This window comes from Phoenix dactylifera, chromosome 2, assembly GCF_051530095.1.
Source record: "Phoenix dactylifera cultivar Ajwa chromosome 2, Ajwa_hap1_PhDact_Kaust_v1.1, whole genome shotgun sequence".
Taxonomy (NCBI): Eukaryota; Viridiplantae; Streptophyta; class Magnoliopsida; order Arecales; family Arecaceae; genus Phoenix; species Phoenix dactylifera.
In genome coordinates, this window is record NC_143191.1 from 58039811 (window position 1) to 58060798 (window position 20988).

A 20988-nucleotide genomic window follows, 5' to 3' on the forward strand; every position below is an offset into this window, starting at 1 on the left:
TCCGTTTACAAATTCGACCACCTACCATGTTCAAACGCAGATACAGAGAGAGAGAGAGAGAGAGAGAGAGAGAGAGAGAGAGAGGAAAAGAAGCAGAGCTCTAAATCTGAACAAGTATAACCAAGATCATCGAGTGAGCCATTAATCCTTTAAGGCTATTCTTCTTGACTGCTCTGGCAAAAATACTTAAAACCCTAAAGAATAATAAAATGGTAAGAAAAATGAGCAAAGGGAAAAAGATTAGAGGAAAAAGGAAAGGAGAGACGGATTTCGGAGAAGAGAGAAATCAAAAGCTTTTGGCTACTTTGATGGCCAAGCAATCATTTTTTTCATTTAGGAAAATGGCCAAACTACCCTTTATCAGCCAGATTTATTTAGACACATAATTTGTTAAATACATATCTAAAAGACCATCAAATACAAGCCAATAAATATTAAAATGTATAAATAAAGCAACCAAATGGATTTAACATCTTCAATACTTTTCATCAAACAGAAGCAAAGATATTTTCCAAGACCAGCTTGGAAATATCTGAACTCCTGGTCTGTTTAGTCGCTTGAAGGCCCCGGTTGGTTGACCAGGTAGCTATATCCATACCCTCGGTATCCCCTCCGAGATTCTCTTATCCCTAGTTGGTAAAAAGTGGTGTTTGGATGGAGTTTGTAAGGTTAACTAAAAAATATGGGACCATTGATGGAAATAAAGTTGGTCTCCAAAAGTAACCAAGTTTGGTGGGATAACAAGATAACCCACCTCTATTCCAGTGTTATTCCGCAACCAAATACAGCCTAAAACTCTAGACTAAGCAGAATCTAATGTCTACTTATGAAAGAAAACTCCAAAATGTAAATTAAGCATATCCAATTAAGTGTGCAATATGAAACAAAACTCAAATATGTAAATGATATGGTGGTGCAGTAACAATAGATTAAGTGTACAATATAAAAAAGATACAAATTAAGCAAATCCACAACATTTCCTTGGCATACATAAAAATAAAGCATATTATATTAAGTGCAGATACAAGTTTTTAAACTAAGTTGAATTCCAAAAGGCACAGTACAGCAACTAGATATGCAATCATCACCACCCAAGGGGAATGCATAGGACAGCGCAGTAGTAGAAGTAGAACAATAAAATTACATCATATACCTGGGAGCCCTTCACGAGTGGAACGAGAGGAACCATTCCTTGATATTCTTTCTATATCATCACCGCACAGTCCCCGGATATGCCTAGAAACCAAGTACAGATACCACACAGTGAGATTCGAACTAGACTATAAATTTAGTAAAGAAGAACTGGTGAAACAAAATGATAGATCATAAATTTACAGACTTTGCGGATATTATTGCATGCACATAGATTGCTTCTTCCGTGGCAGAAAAGATGAACTCAAATGTTGGCTGTGCTCTCCTGCAACAAATGTACATAACAAAGGAAGTATTTGAACATACTTACAATACCATTACAAAATCCTGGCCATATTTTCAGCAAATAAGAGCATAGAATATGCAAAGCCTAGCCAAAGCTCAAATTATCAATATTCACTTGAAACTTTTAAAAAATAAGATCTAGCGAAGCAACTACAAGAGAACTCTCTACATTGGGCAGGTGCTCCTATAAAGTAAGCCCACCATTCACCCAGCACCGTAGCACCATTACCAGAATCGCTAAGCATTTTCGAAGTTTATAAAGCAACCAAGAAGAATAAACCCCCTTCTGATGGACAGAATGGGTCCCAAATGTAGGCTTACAGGGCGTAATTGAGGAACAACTTGAGAATAATCTGTATATAAAGGGTCAGTTGTTTTAGGTTAAAGGATAGCTGACTATTAAAAACCACTATACTATCTGGCCACAAGAAGGAATTGTTCAGTCAAACGAGGTATTGGTATAATTAGAAGTTGGCATTAAGTTTTTGATACCAAATTGTATTAGCCATTAACCACTTTTATAGGGAGTAATGTATATTTCTCAAGAAGGTTAGCATGATGAAATTATTGGATTGGATCTCGTAACTTGTGAACATATACTTCTATTTCTACATTGCATTTATTATGTATCTGGGACTTTTTCATCCTGTATCTATAAATTTCACATTAACTACCCTTGTAATTCTTTTTCATGTTTATTGAGCAGTTCAGTATAACATTTCCATTAAAATTTTAGACCAGATTTATCAGCAGATAAAATTGATTAAAATTTATTTTATAGTTATCAAAAAAACTACTAGTTAGGCTTCAGTTTCTACCAAAGCAGATCGAATCTGTACCATATGGCTCTGCAACAGCTTCATACAATCCCATGCCAATGTCGGTTATATATAGAAAAGTTGGAGAGCTAAATAAAACACTCAAAGCAAATTACAGTGCCCATAATAACAAACATGAAGAGAAACTCTAAGTACCTATTGCATGATCGTGCTCCACCAAGAGCAATGAATGAGATAGTAGAGATGGGACATGAGTATCACAATTGGCCAACCAACTTAATACTAACTAATTGACCCTAAATGCTTAAGTTGACATTGAAAGGGTCGACAATGTATACCGGACTTTCATACCCCCCGGTGCAGCCCAGAATACTCATGTGGAGACTAGACCAGGGGCAAGATGACAGTTGAGGAAATTAAATAAATAACCAGTATGGAGATAGTTCGAAATTGTGACCAACAAACCTGAGATGCAATACCATGTTAACTAACCAATTTACCCCAAAGCTTGAGCTGATAGGCAAAGGACAACAATGTATATCAGGCTTAATGAGAAATCAGATGCCCCCCCTCCCCCCCTCCTCTAAAACCTAGCTAGAGAGAATAGTCATGTGCATTTAAACAGCTTGAAAAAAGGGAAAATGTGAGATGTGTTCGTCAAGTTCCCCTAGCAGAAATTTGAGATAAGTCATATCATTGATCCAAAATTGACTTACGCAAAAATGGTTTAGAATCCTGAACTAAACATAGGGCATAAGGCAATTCTCAAGAACCAAACCCACAAGAATTGGCTCATATTGTGTTTAGAATGTTTAGATACTAACTGAGAGCAGACTACCACACTAACGCCACAATAAGTTACCTCAAGGAAGTATATCTGTGAATCAACTTTTTTCTTCCACATGAGCAACACATGCACAACATTAGATTTAACTAGTCTAGCACATTAATATGCTTTATACCCCATACTTCCTGTTACGGGGGAACTCAGCCACCATGCCCCACGTGACCGACACGCGCGCCCAAGAAGACTACAGCTGCCCCTTGATCCAGTAACCCGACCCCGAGTCGGATATCTTCGGCTTCGCAGCCCGACCCCGAGTCGGCTGCCCCTTGATCCAGTAACCCGACCCCGAGTCGGATATCTTCGGCTTCGCAGCCCGACCCCGAGTCGGCTGCCCCTTGATCCAGTAACCCGACCCCGAGTCGGATATCTTCGGCTTCGCAGCCCGACCCCGAGTCGGCTGCCCCTTGATCCAGCAATCCGACCCCGAGTCGGATATCTCCGGCTTCGCAGCCCGACCCCGAGTCGGCTGCCCCTTGATCCAGCAATCCGATCCCGAGTCGGCAACCTCTCGACAACGACAGGCTGTTCCCCTGAAGCACGCCACGACCCTCTGTCCCTGCAACGGTCGTATCCGGCGCTGCTCCACGATCTCCTGTAACAGCCGTACAAGGCGGAGCTCCACTACACCCTGTCACGGCCGTACCCAGCGCTGCCCCACGACGCCTTGTAACGGCCATGTCAGTGGCAACTCCATCGTGCCACACGATGACAAACCCCCCTGAGAGACCCCCCAGCCAGGTATATATGCGGCTGGGGGGAGAAGGGGGGGTAAGCAATATCTTCCAGAGCACTCTCTTGCTTGCTATTATCATCTCTCCTCCTCCTCCAATCTCCTCTGACTTGATCGTCGGAGGGCCCCCACTACCCCAGTGGTGGTGCGAGGCTTGCTTGCAGGTTTCCCGGTGGAAGGTGGAGCACAATCAACATCAACCAAGGCAGCTCAGACGGAATCCCGTTCACACCGCTGTGCCAATCGTTCTCGGTTTGGACCACCAGCAACAGTTGGCGCTAGAGGAAGGGCCTGATCTCAGAGCGATCGTAATGGCACGGCGAGGTGGTCGTGGAGCTTCCAATGCCTCCGGTCGCGGGGCCTCTCGCGCCTCCGGCCGGGAGGCCGCTGCGTCTCCAACACATTCTCAGCAACACTCCACCATTCCACCCCCCATTCAGATGGTCGAAGCCGCTCAGTTCGACCAGTTAGCCCAGCAGGTTCGCACCCTCGCGGAGGCAGTGCAGAACCTGCAGGGTGTGATGTCTCGAGCGCCACAGCGGGCCCAGGAGCCGCTGCCCCCCAAGCGCTCACCTGTCTTCCTCAACCCGCGCTCCTTCCTCTCCCATGGGGAGGAGCGCCGGCGCGAGAAAGGTTCTCGAGCACGGTCCATTCTGCCAGGACCTTCTCATCGAAGCTGCGCGGGGTACGAGAGGCGGACCCGGGCGCGTTCTCCGACCCCCCAGTCCTCGAGGGGCCCGCACTCCAGTCGGTCCCCCTCGCGCCGCTCCTTGTCTCCCACCCACCGGTCGCGCTCCCTGGACCGGCGAGTGGACGATCTCCACAGACAACTCCAGGTCCTGAAGGGCCACTCCAAAGATCTCTTCGCCGACTTGGAGATCTCCTCCCAACCGGCGCTTGCCTCGAGGATCCTGCGGACCCCAAATCCGCCGGGATTCAAAATGCCGGCGATCGAGCCCTATGACGGGGCGGCGGACCCGCGGGATCACGTGGAGAGTTTCAGGACTCTTATGCTCCTCCATGGAGCATCAGATCCCCTCCTCTGCAAGGCCTTCCCGGCGACCCTCCGTGGCCCAGCCAGGGCGTGGTTCGCCGGCCTGGAGGCTGACTCTATCCAGTCCTTTGACCAGTTCACTCGCCTCTTCATCAGCCATTTCGCCGTCAGTAGCCGGCGGCGATTGGTTTCCGACTCCCTCTTTGATGTCCGGCAAAACGAGGGAGAAAGCCTGCGGGATTACCTTACCCGCTTCAACAAGGCTACATTGGAGGTCCGGAACCTGAGCCAGGAGGTGGCTCTCTCAGCCCTGAAGCGTGGCTTCCGGAAGGGCAGACTCACCTTCTCCCTGGACAAACGCCTGCCGCGGAGCTTCCCGGAGCTGTTGTCTCGGGCGAACCAGTATGCAGACGCCGAGGAGGCAGCCGCCCACCGGAACAAGGAGGCCGCCGAGGCCCCTCTAAAGCTCGGGAAGAAAAGGCGAAAAGAGGCACCCCAGAGGAGGAGCCCGACGCCTCAACATCGGCGCAGAAGCCCGTCACCGGCGAGGAACCACGGCGCCCCACGCCCTCGTTCTCCGCACCGACGCTTCAACCGGTACACCCCACTCCTGGCCCCCCGGGCCCAGATCCTTATGGAGGTCAAGGGGCGGGAGAACCTCCCGGTCCCGAGGCAGATGAAGAAAATCCCTGGGAGGAGGCCCTCTCGGGCGTACTGTGAGTACCACCGAGACCACGGCCACGACACCGAAGACTGCTTCCAGCTTCGGGACGAGATCGAGGCTCTCATCCGCCGAGGGCGTCTCGGTCGATATGTAAACGACCGACGTCCCCCCGCAGACCCGCGTCCGGCCGACCCGGCCCCTCAGGAGCCTCGGGAGCAGAATCGACCCGTCGCGGGCGTAATCCACACCATCACTGGGGGCTGCTCTCGGCCCGTGAGGAACGCAGGGGGCTCGGTGGAAGCATCAGGGGTGGCCGTCGCGAAGAGGCAGCGGGTCGGAAATGTAATCACCTTTTGTGATGAGGATGTAAAGGGGGTTCAGACCCCCCATGATGATGCCATGGTGATCTTCCTCACTATGGCGAACTATGATGTAAGGCGTGTTCTTGTGGATAGTGGAAGCTCAGCTGATATTTTGTTTTACGAGGCCTTCCAAAAGATGAGCTTGTCCCGACAAGTGTTGCACAAAACATCCACCCCCCTCATAGGATTCACTGGAGACGCTATCTCGGCCGAAGGTGTCATTGAGCTGCCTGTGACTGCGGGCGTTGCACCCGCAGAAGCCACGGTGCGGCTCGGGTTCTTGGTCGTCCGTGTTCCCTCGGCCTACAACGCTATCCTCGGACGACCCGGACTGAACGCCCTTCGCGCGGTAGTCTCTACATACCATTTGCTAATGCGGTTCCCCACGGCGGCCGGGATTGGAGAGGTCCGAGGTGACCAACCGACCGCACGGCAATGTTTCCTAGCAACTCTCAAAGGGAAGAAGCCCGTGGAGGCCCTAAGCGTCGAGTCCCTTGACGCCAGAGACGAGGTGGCTTTGCGGCACGGGGAGCCGGCCGAGGGTGTGATCGAAGTTCCCCTTGAAGAGGGTCGCCCGGACCGTACGGTCCGGGTCGGTGCCAACCACGACTCGGAAGCTCGGCTCAAGTTAGTGGAATTCCTCCGAGCCAATGCTGATGTATTTGCCTGGTCGGCGGCCGATGTACCTGGGATCGACCCGGAGGTCATTTCTCACGCCCTCAACGTCGACCCGACCCACCGACCAGTAAAGCAGAAGAAGAGACACTGTGCCCCGGATCGGATCCGGGTGGTCGACCAGGAGGTAGACAAACTCTTGGATGCAGGCTTCATAAGGGAGGTGAGCTACTCCGAGTGGCTGGCAAACGTCGTACTTGTCCGGAAGGCGAGCGGGAAGTGGAGGATGTGCGTCGACTACACCGACCTGAACAAGGCGTGCCCCAAGGATAGCTTTCCGCTTCCACGGATAGACCAACTGGTCGACGCGACTTCCGGATATCAGCTGCTGTCTTTCATGGACGCCTTCTCCGGCTACAACCAAATAATGATGGCTCCACAGGACGAGGAGAAAACTGCCTTTATAACAGACCGGGGGCTGTACTGTTATAAGGTAATGCCCTTTGGTCTGAAGAATGCTGGCGCCACTTACCAGCGCCTCGTCAATAAAATCTTCAAGGAGCAGATTGGCCGGAACATGGAGGTGTACGTGGACGATATGCTGGTGAAGAGTCGCCATGCAGACCAACACATTGCGGATCTGGAGGAGACTTTCGCCACCTTGCGGAAGTTTCGCGTGAAGCTGAACCCAGCGAAGTGCGCCTTTGGTGCTTCGGCCGGGAGGTTCCTCGGTTTCATTGTCAACCAGCGGGGGATCGAGGCCAACCCGGACAAAATCAAGGCCATCCAAGATATGTCCCCTCCGACCAAAGTGAAGGAGGTTCAGGAGCTCGCTGGAAGGGTCGCCGCGCTCGGACGATTTGTGGCAAAATCGGCCGAACGCTGCCAACCGTTCTTCAAGGTGTTGAAGCGCCCGAAAGACTTCCTTTGGACGGCCGAATGTCAAGTGGCATTCGACCAACTCAAGGAGTACTTGGCGTCTCCTCCCCTGCTGTCCAAGCCGCAAGAGGGGGAGATGCTCTACCTCTATCTGGCGGTCTCCCCAACCGCAGTCAGCGCAGTACTGGTTCGGGAAGAGGCAAAGCTCCAGAAGCCTGTGTACTACATCAGCCGGGTCCTACGGGATGCCGAGACGCGGTATACGAAGGCGGAAAAGATCGCCTTCGCGCTGCTCACCGCGGCCAGGAGGCTTCGCCCCTATTTCCAGGCTCATCCTGTCACCCTCTTGACCGATCAACCACTGCGGCAGATCCTCAGCAATCCTGAGAATGCGGGACGGCTGGTGAAGTGGGCAGTAGAACTTGGTGAGCTCGACATCCGCTACCAGCCCCGACCCGCCATCAAGGCCCAGGTGCTCGCGGACTTCCTCGCTGAGTGCACTGTGCAGGAGGCGGAACCTAGGCCGCCGGAAACACCCAGCCTCGACTTCCCAATCTGGACGCTTCACATTGATGGGTCGTCGAACCCCGAAGGTGGAGGGGCCGGGCTGGTCCTTACCAGTCCCGATGGAGTGATAGCCGAGTATGCCTTGAGGTTCGGATTTCCAGTGACCAACAACGAGGCGGAATACGAGGCCCTAGTCACAGGACTCAAACTCACCAAGGAGCTCGGCATCCGGCATTTGAAGGTCTTCACCGACTCCCAGCTGGTGGTCGGGCAGGTCCGAGGGGAGTTCGAGGCTCGGAGCCCGACCATGCAGAGCTATGTCTGGAAGGTGCAAGCACTCATTCCCGACCTCGGCAGTGTTGACATTCAACAGGTCCCAAGAAGCGAAAATGCCAGGGCCGACAGGCTGTCCCGCTTGGTGGGCGCAGACGCGCACAACTTGTCGAGGACGATCTACCTGGAGACCCTGGATGCCCCGAGCATCGGCGAGGCCGGAGCGGTGATGGCGATTGATCCGGAGCCATCTTGGATGGACCCGCTCGTCGCCTACCTCGCCGAAGGGATCCTCCCAGAGGACGAAGATCAAGCTCGGCGACTCGTCATGAAGTCCGCCCACTACGTACTCTATGAAGGGAGGCTGTATCGGACCTCGTTCACCGCCCCCCTCTTAAAGTGCCTCCGCCCCTCGGAAGCGGCCTACGTCCTCGGCGAAGTCCACGAAGGCATTTGCGGATCCCACTTGGGGGCTAGGTCCTTGGCGCACAAGATCATGAGGCAAGGCTATTATTGGCCTACCTTGTTGGAGGACTCAAAGGATCATGTACGGAAATGCGACGCCTGCCAGCGCCACGCCAACGTCCAAAGAGTCCCTTCTGTCCCCTTGGCACCAATCACTGCACCCTGGCCCTTCGCCCAGTGGGGAATGGATATCCTCGGACCATTCCCCGTCGCTTCAGCTCAGCGGAAATTTTTGATTGTTGCAATCGACTACTTCACCAAGTGGGTGGAGGCAGAGCCGCTGGCCACTATCACGGAGGTGCAAGTCCGGAAGTTCGTGAAGAAGAACATCATTGTCCGATTTGGGGTACCTCGGGTCCTCATCTCGGATAATGGGCGACAGTTCGACAACAAGCATTTCCGTGACTTCTGCGAGGAATTCGGGATCGAGCATCGGTTCACATCTGTGTCGCATCCCCAAACCAACGGCGAGGCCGAGGTCACAAATCGGACAATCCTCCAAGGAATCAAAGCGCGAATCGGTCGGACGGAAAAAGCTTGGGTCGAAGAACTCGAGAATGTCCTTTGGGCGTATCGGACCACGCATCGGACCCCTACCGGGGAGACGCCTTTCAGCCTAACCTATGGCACGGAAGCCGTTGTCCCCGTGGAGCTCGGACTCCCCTCACCTCGGGTGGCCACGCACCGACCCGAGGCCAATTCGGAACAACTCCGAGGGAACCTGGATCTCTTGGAAGAAGCGAGGGAAATGGCGCAGGTTCGGATGGCGATGTATCAGCGGAGGGTGGCCCGATATTACAACTCCAAGGTCCGACCGAAGCTTTTCAGAATCGGAGATCTGGTGCTAAGGCGAGCTAAAGCATCTCGACCTGCGGAAGGTGGGAAGCTAGCGCCAAATTGGGAAGGCCCATATAAGGTTCGCTGGGTAAACCGACCTGGCTCCTACCAGTTGGAGGCCCTAGATGGTCGAGAAATTCTAAGGAGCTGGAATTCCGCTAACCTGCGGATGTATTACCAGTAGAACGACGATGCCAGAAAGACAGTTCAAAAATGTATAACACTTTGCATTTCAATAATTTCTGGTTACAACGGCGTGCTCGTGTGATTACAAGGAATTCCCAGAGGGGAATTAGGGTGTAAAGAAAGTAAAGAAGAGGTGGAGACTCCGAGGAGCTGAAGATCTGGGATCCCGAAACCTCCATCTGAAGCGGTTGCAATCCCGTCGGAAGTGGGTGCTTCCAACCGGAGGCGCCATCGGCGTCTCACGAAAGAGACGAAGAGCCAGCGCGGATGAAGAAGAAGTGGACGAAGGAGAAGTCCACACTGCCTCCAACCGGAGGCGCCATCCACGCCCCACGAAGAGGATGAGGAGCCGCCGCAGACGAAGCTCCCGCTGCCTCCAGGGGAACGCCACCTCCAAGGGATATTCCGGTCCTCCCCAGTGTTAGGGGAGAGAAGGAATACAAGCGGGAAGAGCATATGGAGGCGCGGTCCCGGATCAAGCACCTGGTGCGGAGCTCAATCGGGAGGCCGAACTTCAAGGAGGGGAGACGTGATCCCGGATGAAACGCCTAGAGCGGAGTTCCGCCGGGGAGAACCTCCTTGTTGATCCCAGATGAAATGGCTAGTAGGCGGAAGTCGCGAAGGGCGCGCCTCCCGTTCCTTCGGCAGGGGTCTCTCAACCATGCGCCGAAGAGGAGGCCCACGATCCATGGCAACCTGAACAGCTCCGGCTTGGCAGGCTCCATCGCACCTGCACTTATATTTATAGCCAAACTGCGGCCCCCCGGTCGTTCCGATACGGGTGGCTCCAATAAATGCGGGCGCATTGAATCCGGAGCCGATCCGGCTCTGAAGGCGTATCTTCCCGCGATTTCCTAAGCGTCATTCTCCTTAATCGCATTTTTTGTGCAGGACACTCCGGGTGGCCTGTACCCCTAGGTCCACGTATCTCCGCTCGCGCCCCAAGCCGCATCCGCCTCGAAGAACGCGCGTATCGCGGCCGCTTAACTGACACTCCTCGCAAGCAGCAACTGGCGATCCGATTTCCCAGGTAACGCATCAATTAGCGTTTAATGCCCTTCTGGTGTTCCCCAGGCAACGCTTGGAGAAGAGGAGAAACACGATCGCAGCTGGCCACGGAGAAACCCCGTCGGGCTGCAAGCGACAGGCGCATGGCCAACGAGCGGAATTTTCCGAGGCACGGCCCTCGGATGCCAGGCTAACCCGATGATCATCCCGGGAGCAGACTAGCCTGAAGCCCCGACCGGTCGCCTCGGCTTGCGCCAGCCTTGGCCGACCAACGAGCGGAATCTCCCGAGGCTCGGCCCTCGGATGCCAGGCTAATCCGATGATCATCCCGGGAGCAGACTAGCCTGAAGCCCCGACCGGTCGCCTTGGCTTGCGCCAGCCTTGGCCGACCAACGAGCGGAATCTCCCGAGGCTCGGCCCTCGGATGCCAGGCTAACCCGATGATCATCCCGGGAGCAGACTAGCCTGAAGCCCCGACCGGTCGCCTTGGCTTGCGCCAGCCTTGGCCGACCAACGAGCGGAATCTCCCGAGGCTCGGCCCTCGGATGCCAGGCTAACCCGATGATCATCCCGGGAGCAGACTAGCCTGAAGCCCCGACCGGTCGCCTTGACTTGCGCCAGCCTTGGCCGACCAACGAGCGGAATCTCCCGAGGCTCGGCCCTCGGATGCCAGGCTAACCCGATGATCATCCCGGGAGCAGACTAGCCTGAAGCCCCGACCGGTCGCCTTGGCTTGCGCCAGCCTTGGCCGACCAACGAGCGGAATCTCCCGAGGCTCGGCCCTCGGATGCCAGGCTAACCCGATGATCATCCCAGGAGCAGACTAGCCTGAAGCCCCGACCGGTCGCCTTGGCTTGCGCCAGCCTTGGCCGACCAACGAGCGGAATCTCCCGAGGCTCGGCCCTCGGATGCCAGGCTAACCCGATGACCATCCCGGGACCAGACTAGCCTGAAGCCCCGACCGGTCGCCTCGGCTTGCGCCAGCCTTGGCCGACCGACGAGCGGAATTTCCTGAGGCCTAACCCTCGGATGTCTGGCTTAGTGCCGGAAGAATTTCCTGAGGCCTAACCCTCGGATGCCTGGCTTAGTGCCGGAAGAATTTCCTGAGGCCTAACCCTCGGATGCCTGGCTTAGCGCCGGAAGAATTTCCTGAGGCCTAACCCTCGGATGCCTGGCTTAGCGCCGGAAGAATTTCCTGAGGCCTAACCCTCGGATGCCTGGCTTAGCGCCGGAAGAATTTCCTGAGGCCTAACCCTCGGATGCCTGGCTTAGCGCCGGAAGAATTTCCTGAGGCCTAACCCTCGGATGCCTGGCTTAGTGCCGGAAGAATTTCCTGAGGCCTAACCCTCGGATGCCTGGCTTAGCGCCGGAAGAATTTCCTGAGGCCTAACCCTCGGATGCCTGGCTTAGTGCCGGAAGAATTTCCTGAGGCCTAACCCTCGGATGCCTGGCTTAGCGCCGGAAGAATTTCCTGAGGCCTAACCCTCGGACGCCTGGCTTAGTGCCGGAAGAATTTCCTGAGGCCTAACCCTCGGATGCCTGGCTTAGGGCCGGAAGAACTTCGAGAGTCAGGAGTCGGCAAGACGCTGCCAAGAGTTAAAAAGAAAAAAAAAGAGGAGGACGAAAGCGAGATGAAGAAACATTCGACTTGTATTAATTTTCATTGTTTCAGGGCCAAGGCCCATACAATTTGGCAAAACGCCGACATACAAAAAAAAGAGGACAACGAAAGGTACAAGAGGTCAGCTTGGAGGAACCCCCGGGTCGGGAGCGTCGGGCTCGTCCGCAGGGGGTAGGGAGGCGGTAGGAGAATCAGCAGGCGATGGCGCTGGAGAGGAGTCGAGAAGGGAAATCCCACTCAGGTCAACTTCGGGGTACTTAGCCGACACCCTTGCCAGGCCCTCCTCGAAGCCTAAGATGAAGGATTCGGACCCCGCGTCCGACGCGTCACGGACGAACTCGTCAGACTGACGATAGGCCCGTACCGCCTCCGACATATCACGGGTGAACTCGGCGGACTGACGATAAGCCTGTACCGCCTGGCGCCCGATCTCCGCACTCTTCTCGGCCAGCGCCGCCTCTGCTCGCTCCGTAATCTGAGCCTTAGCCTCCAAGACCTTCGCCACAATCCGGTCTTCAGCCTCGGAGGAGACCCTCAGCAGATTAGCCTGAGCCTCCTTATGCTTCGCCTCGGCAGCAGTGCGAGCGGCCTCAGCTTCCTCCAGGCGCGAACGGAGCTCTTGGTCGTTCGTGCGGGACCTCTCCAAGGCTGACTCCAATTCGCCCAGTTTGGCTTCAAGAGACCAGGTTCGGTTGCGGGCGCTGTCGGCTGACCACTGGGCCTTCTCCCACCTCTCCCGGTAGTCGGCAGCCTTCCGGGACTGCTTCTCGGCCCGCTCCTCCGCCTTCTTGATCTCGCCCTCGAGACCTGAGGCAACCTTGAGTTGCTCCCGAGCCTCCAACAGTTGCTTCTCGAGGGTGGCGAAGCCGAGTGCCCGCTCTTCGGCTACCTGGAGCCTCGTCTCGAGGTCCCTGGTCGTCCTCCCCGCCGCAGCCTGACCTCCCTCTTCTGCTGCCTTCAGTTGGCTCTCGGCCCTCGCCAGAAGCCTCGCCTGTTCCTCGTAGCACTCCTCTAGGCGGATCATGTACTGGGCGAGCTAAGAGATAGGAAAAACGAGGGCGTCAGGCGGGGATCAACAGAGCCTATAAATGATGAAAGCGACCGAAAGAACACTCACCGACATGAGACAGACGCAGCTGGCAGCCCCAACGTCAGGGACCCTCATCTCCCGGACCTGCCTGCGGTCCTTCTCCAGCAGTACCGTCTCGATGAGGTTTCGGGCGCCAGCGAAAGTGAAGGCCGACCCCGACTTCTCCCCGGAGTCGGACGGTGGTTCCGCAGCCTTACCCTTACCCATCGCCTGGGGAAGAGTCATGCTGACCACGCTCGGGGCGGGGGCCGCCCCTGGAATTGACAGGGTCCTGCTCGGCCGGGGCCTCGGCGCGTCCCTCCTCGTATCATCCGGAGCCGACCGAGTTGAAGGCTGGGCTGGGGACTGATCACGTCCGACCCGTCCATCTTGGGCGCGCCCGGGTGATGCCTCCGGAGAAACGGTAGTCTCGGCATCGGAGGGCTGATACAACGTCAACTCCCGGTCCGCACCCGCGGCGTCCCCCTGATCGGTGGGTCCGGACCCGTCTGTCGGCGTCGGAGTCGCCTGCCGGCGGGACTTCTTCGCCGGTGGAGCCCCGCTCAGAGGAGCTCGTTTCTTCATCCGGACTGCTTCCAGTAGGGACGTCCTACCAACAGCCGTTGCCTTGTCCGACCGCATGACGTCGTCGATCTCTGCAAAAAGGACGAGGTGGTCGGAGGTTGAGAAACTGAAGGAAAGAACGAAACGAAAGAGGAGAAAAGAGCTAAAAAAAAAATGGTGGCGGGCTCACGGTCAGTGGGGACCGAGCTCAGACCGACGTTCACCAAGGTATCCTCGGAAATAAGGCGACACACCGGGGGGAGCCGACCCTCGGCAACCAACTCCTTCAAGACGGCGACGCCGTCGGATTCCTCCCTCGACAACCTCGATAGGCCAATCGGGGACTTCATCGGCGTCTCCCAGGTTGCCCTGATTCCCCAAGAGGGATCTGCGTCAACGAAAAAGAAGCGCTCCTTCCAGCCGTGAATGGAGGTGGGAGCCTCCTTGACGAGGCCACACCCTCGCCGCGCCGCAAAGCACCACCACCCTTTATCCTGGGGGTGGCCACTCAGGCCGTAGCATTCCCAAAAGACATTCAGGGTGGCGGGAACCTCGTGCATGCGGCAGAGAACCTGAAAGGCTGTCAGGGCGCGCCATGAGTTCGGCACCAGCTGCGTCGGCGCCACCCTTAAACCCCGAAGCACCTGAACGACTAAGTCCGAGGGGGGAAAGCGGAACCCGGCCTGAAGAATGCCCTCATTGATGGCAACCTTCCCTGGAGGAGGATGGGACATCCTCTCCTCAGGCCCCGGGAGTGTAACATTGCAGGCCTCGGGAAGGTGGTATCGAGCCACGAACCTATCTAGGTCTTCGGCGGCCAACCCCGACTTAATGCGGTCTGCTCTCACTTCGCCCATCCCTAATGGCCAGTGAATCTACGGTCAGGACAGGGTCGAAAAGGGAGAAAAGACCGGAACGACTGGAGTACACTAATACAAAAGGAGAGTATGGAGAGCCCTAAATTAAAGAATGGAGCAACTCACCGGAAGAGAAGGAAGAACAGCTCCGAGAGCGTCAAAGGGGGAGCAAGCGAACAGTCCGACGGCGATGACGGCAGCGCAAAGGAGAAACTCGAAGATGTCTGTAAGGAGAAAGGCGGACGGAGGAGGACCCCCGGTTAAATAGGCGGAAAGGTGGGTGACGCCCCGATAACGCCAGAGGACGCCTGGCTGCCGAAGGGTCGCTCGCGCCCCAAAGGCGAATCGACGCCATTAAGGAAGGATGTCCGCCGAAATCCTCAGACTGCCAGGTCAGCAACAACCGCCATACGCCGTAAAGAAGACGGGGAGCTCGAAGCGCGCGCGCCTCTCCGAGGGATGGCGGCAATCTCGAAGCATCATTCCTTCACCCGTTCCCCTCCTGGTTCCAGGCTCGGAAGTGGGGGGCTACTGTTACGGGGGAACTCAGCCACCATGCCCCACGTGACCGACACGCGCGCCCAAGAAGACTACAGCTGCCCCTTGATCCAGTAACCCGACCCCGAGTCGGATATCTTCGGCTTCGCAGCCCGACCCCGAGTCGGCTGCCCCTTGATCCAGTAACCCGACCCCGAGTCGGATATCTTCGGCTTCGCAGCCCGACCCCGAGTCGGCTGCCCCTTGATCCAGCAATCCGACCCCGAGTCGGATATCTCCGGCTTCGCAGCCCGACCCCGAGTCGGCTGCCCCTTGATCCAGCAATCCGATCCCGAGTCGGCAACCTCTCGACAACGACAGGCTGTTCCCCTGAAGCACGCCACGACCCTCTGTCCCTGCAACGGTCGTATCCGGCGCTGCTCCACGATCTCCTGTAACAGCCGTACAAGGCGGAGCTCCACTACACCCTGTCACGGCCGTACCCAGCGCTGCCCCACGACGCCTTGTAACGGCCATGTCAGTGGCAACTCCATCGTGCCACACGATGACAAACCCCCCTGAGAGACCCCCCAGCCAGGTATATATGCGGCTGGGGGGAGAAGGGGGGGAGGTAAGCAATATCTTTCAGAGCACTCTCTTGCTTGCTATTATCATCTCTCCTCCTCCTCCAATCTCCTCTGACTTGATCGTCGGAGGGCCCCCACTACCCCAGTGGTGGTGCGAGGCTTGCTTGCAGGTTTCCCGGTGGAAGGTGGAGCACAATCAACATCAACCAAGGCAGCTCAGACGGAATCCCGTTCACACCGCTGTGCCAATCGTTCTCGGTTTGGACCACCAGCAACACTTCCAATTACAAATAGCACAACCACTACTCCGGGCTCTCTTCAAAAGATTTAGCTTCCTCATCTTATTCGATTTGTCATTCTACAGTATTAATAATGTGTTTACAAATGTTCTTGCAGACTAATTTTTTCTTACATTGGTTTTTCTTTTAAAAAAAGGCTCTTGTTCCAAAAGTTCTATATAAGATACACAAATCTTAAGGATAAGAAATAGAAAACAGGATTCCTAATTTCCATGGCAACAATAGAAAGAGATAAGGAAATGGAAAGGTCTTATTGGACAAGATCAAAGATTCTTGGCTCTTTTTTTTTTTTTTTTGATCTAGCCCAAGGAGCAAAGCCGTTTAATCTCCACAATCCAAGCGAGATAGTTACAAATCCATTCTCATGGGAAACCAAATAAAATAAAATAAAATATACTCCTCTGGCCATAGAGTTTCTGCATACCTACAGCTTACAATCCTAGAATTCCCAATCATCAGAATCATAGTTAGCTGGAATCTAATAAATGCAGTTCTCAAAGCCTTTCCATGGCAAAAACATTCCAAAATGTTGTTTTAGTATTTTCTGCTATTTGATGTTTTGAAATGTCCAATGCATGCAATTCAAATTTCTACAAAAATAAGTATACCTATAAGTATAGCTGAGGCTCTGACGTGCATAGCCTTCCATTTCCTACAGCAAATCCTTTATGGCTGTTGAGAGCCTCCTTTCCATTTATCACTCCAGAACTTTTTTTATCAGATTATGATGTCTTGTTTTGCTTTCATATCGGAAAAGTAATGTTACCTATCATCATTAGCCCTTTTCTAACATTAGCTTGCGAACCAAATCCCATAAAGATTTTGTAAGTACAAATTTATAATTGTAGTTGAGAGTACTCCTAGCAAAAATTCATAAAAACTAGGTTTTCTTCATTGCATGAGAAGAAACTTTTGACAGTAAAATAACATCAAAGTTATGGAATTTTGAACGAGTGCAAGAATTATGTGGCAATACAGCAAGAATGTTCACTAATAGATCAATCTATTGAAATACAGAAATTCAGTTGACAAACCTAAAGCTTTTTTCATTTGGTGTGAAAGGATGACATCTTGTGAAAACATCTCCAAATCTCACGTACGAAAACCCTCTAAGTGCTCTGTCAATCCCATAAAATGAATATGAGACAAGGTTTATATGCATACAGACATATTTTTAACAGCATCAGGAATAATGAGGAATAACCTTTCTATATAATTTCTTAAAGCCTGAGATAATGCAAGAGCAACCTCTTCTGAATCACCAGGTGCCAGCCACAGCCCACTTCCCACAACTTTTACCCATGTATGCCCCACAAATATGCTCAGTTAGTTAAAATTCAAGCAAAGAAAAGATGCAGAAACCTGACACAGTAACAGCCAATGTATACTCCTTAAAGAATAAGGTGAAATCTAAGAAGAAGTAAAACCTCTCAATCTGGATACTGCAGATTGAGCAGTATCAATTATTGACGAGTGACGACCACGAAGAAAAAGCCAGAGCTTGATTTTCTCATCTGTTCATATAACAAGAATTTCATGTTCACCTGCTGAAAGAACTAAAAGGTCAAAAACCAGCCAATGCTTAGAATCCTCACCAGGGTTGTGCACTCCCTGAGATGGGTCCCATGGACCAAAAAAGGAGTTAGTCCATGTGCTGAGAAAGCCTTCATTTTGTAGCTGTAGATGAGCTGAAAGAATCAGATGAGTAGCAGCATCTTTCTGCTCTGCCTTTAAACTGGAGAAATATCATTGAGCAACAAAAGAAAAAATGTGTTAAATCACTTTAATGAAATTTTTATACGATAAATGCTCCACTAAAATAGACACCTTTTCTCAGGTAGAGAGTTTGGATCAGAATCACAAGGGAGAAACTGAAACCATGAAATTGTTTGAAGCTCTCCCTGTGAAAATTAAAAAAAAAAGACAAAAAAAAAGAAAGTTAATCAGATCTCTAATTAGGCTTGCAGTGTTAGAAATAACTAAACCAACAAACTTTGCTTCTGATTATCTTGATTAGCAAAGTGGACCTCAATTTATATGGTCCACTACAAAATTTAGTACCCTAGCATTATCAATACCATTGATTCTGAGATCACTTGATGCAGGGCTAAGGAACCTTCAAAATATTTGGTTTTTATTTTTGGCTTTTCATATATTATAGATTATCAGTGTAAATTCTACAACAGCCCATCAGTCATGTAGTTTGCACAAATAAAACTTGCACTCAGAGCCTCTAAATAGAGTTGTAGCTCAGTGCTCTCTCTCTCTCTCTATGTGTCTGTACATAAATGTATGCAAGTAAAAATTAATTGATGTATATGTACTTGCATTCATGCATGCATACATACATACATACATATCCATGCGATTGGGATAGAGGGAGAGGAAAAAACCAAAGATTTTGCATAGAACTTTTTTTTTAATTGAAAAATCAATCTGATTGATTTCATGCCCTTCGCTCGACAAGAAAATGGGTGAGGTTCTACAAGATGAATACTTATCCTTAGACAAATCAATTGCAAAATAGTTATGTAGAGTGTCCAATATCTATTTTACATCTTCCATTCAAAAATAGTCAATTCTCATAAGATCTTCTTGACTGTTACACAAAAGGGAAAGATATCTATGAATGTATGTACAAATGTATGTATGTATGCAGACACACACACACACATACACACATACATACACATATATATATAGATGTATATGTGGATCTTGATAGATTCCTATTTATCTTGCCATAAATAAATACTTATATATTGATATCATCTATCCTTGTTCATAGACACAATTACATATTTGGACATAAGGGTCAAAACTCAGACAAAAGACCAAGAGATCCAAGAGAGAGGTGTAAGTGTGGTAAAAAATATACAGAGCTCATTATCCAACAGCAAAAAATACAATTGAAGGATACTGGTAGCAAGTATGCAATCCCTCCTCACAGCAGCAGTTAGAACTTGAAAGTTTGCCTCCAAAAGAAAAGTGAAGGAAAAAAAACATTTTGAATATGAAGAGTTTTCATTCATTAGTGAACTCAATCAGACAATGTCTGTTATCCTTTAAATATGAAAACATTAAAAGTCTCTAAGTGTACCTTCTGAAGCAGAACTATAATACTAGATAAACCCACCTTACATTGATGGTGACTTGAGCCAAGCTTATCCCAAAGTAACTTCAGGCACAAAAATTGGATTGACGCTAGCCAGAGGTGTAAATATGAGACCATCCTATATGCAACATGGACAAGATACCATTCTAATATTCATGAATTTCCTCAGCTAAAAATTTCTTTCTCCATCATCTTGCTTGCCCTACTGTATAGCCATGTCCCATGTGCGTGAGTATCAGATTTTAGCTTGGGAAATCCTTCATTCACTAAGTTATTAAAGAGTTGTTATAATTGTAAGCAAAAATATTGTATATGCATGCCCTTTTTAAAAATTTGTGCAATTTATCAGGTGCCCAGTTAGAATTGGGAAACAATTTTTCTTATATGGTTAAACAGAGGAATACTTGCACGCTTAGAATTAAAATCTAATAGTTTCTTTGACCAACAGCATTTTATACCTAGCTCCAGAAAATGTCATGCTAGTCTACCCACCAAGTCCAACCATATCTTGTAGAAATTATAACCATGATAGTCAGCACCAGCGATCATTCTCATGGCATGATAATTGACAGAAAAGTTAGTGTTTAACAATGAAGACCAATGTATGGAAACTGCAGAATCTTATATTGAACAGAAATAATAATATGATGACCAGACAGGCAGAGGTGTTTCAATACCTCAGCAAGAACTTAAACAGTTAATTAGGATTAAAAAAATGCATCAGATAGCCTTTCAAATCGAAAAAACTGCCTAACCATATGAAAGGAAAAAAAAATCAAGGACATACAATTCTGAACACATTCGTCCACATGTCTTTGCAACCCCAAAAGTCTCTATTTGGAAAGTTGCCAACACTTGTGAGTCAGACAGTACACATTATGTCTCCTGCAATATCTTGTTTCCTGGAGGACAAAAATAAAAACAAAGGTATCCCTTAATTATGGATTAAGAGATGTGATAAAAGTGAAATATAATAATATAACTAATATAGTTTTCTAAAAATGACCGAAAGTATCTATACAAAGTTGGATAGAGCAAAATACTTAAAAATAGCTAATCTTTCTCGCAGCAAAAGAATTGTAAGCGTTGAGCAATGGAAACATTTAACCAACTGAAAATAACTACTGGCGGGGCATCACTTGGCTTTATTTGTTTAACCACAAAAATTCAAACCAAGCTCCAAAATAAAATAACCACGCGCGGATCGCTGTGGACAGCGGCAGCAACTAGAGGCGAAGCAGGGAGAAGGAGAAGGATGGGAGACAAAGACATGAGCGAGATACTTAGTGTAGCTTTCTGAGCTTAGGGTTAGGGTTAGGGTTATGATTAGGGTTCCGCCGGCGGCGGTTCTAGGGCTAGGGTTTCCGCGGAAGAAGAGAAGAAGGGGTATGGGGAAAGAGCAAGGAACTCACCGGGGATCGGAGGATCAACGAGAGAGGATCGGACTTGGTGGCGTCCCAGGAGGGAACGCGGTGGCCGGATTTCTCTTCTTCTGAGTCGGTCGGCGAAGGCCGCCGGGCGGACTGGGCTTAGCTCTCAACAAAAGTTGCGTTTCTTTTGATCTGATGGACGTGGACCGGATCTGGGCGCACGCCGTGTCCGCCTTCTACCATATTCGCTCATAAATTCGGTACGTGGCAGATGTCGATTAGGAGAGTATTATTTTAATTTAAAAAGCGCTGATGCGACGCACAGGAACAATTTATTTGGCTTACGCCAGGGTTTCCCGGGTGACGTCCGGTTCTGCCAATATTGGAAATATTTAATATGATGTCATTATATTATACTATATTATATTATATTATCATAATTTTAA

At 51.0% G+C, this 20988-nt stretch overlaps 1 protein-coding gene across 1 annotated transcript in view; it reads right to left on the reverse strand.

Annotated features, from left to right (window-relative positions):
- Positions 1 to 20767, reverse strand: part of GCT (RNA polymerase II transcription mediator) — a 45091-nt gene extending 24324 nt beyond the window's left edge. The window contains exons 1-9 of the mRNA XM_008809716.6: positions 20585 to 20767; positions 19960 to 20074; positions 17885 to 17958; positions 17653 to 17792; positions 17485 to 17571; positions 17262 to 17349; positions 17092 to 17175; positions 1340 to 1417; positions 1154 to 1236 (exon numbers count right to left, since the gene is read on the reverse strand). Coding sequence (XP_008807938.5) covers positions 1154 to 1236; positions 1340 to 1417; positions 17092 to 17175; positions 17262 to 17349; positions 17485 to 17571; positions 17653 to 17792; positions 17885 to 17958; positions 19960 to 19983 — 658 coding nt within the window. The 5' untranslated portion in view covers positions 19984 to 20074; positions 20585 to 20767. The remainder of the gene's footprint in view (positions 1 to 1153; positions 1237 to 1339; positions 1418 to 17091; positions 17176 to 17261; positions 17350 to 17484; positions 17572 to 17652; positions 17793 to 17884; positions 17959 to 19959; positions 20075 to 20584) is intronic.
- Positions 20768 to 20988: the final 221 nt, after the last annotated feature.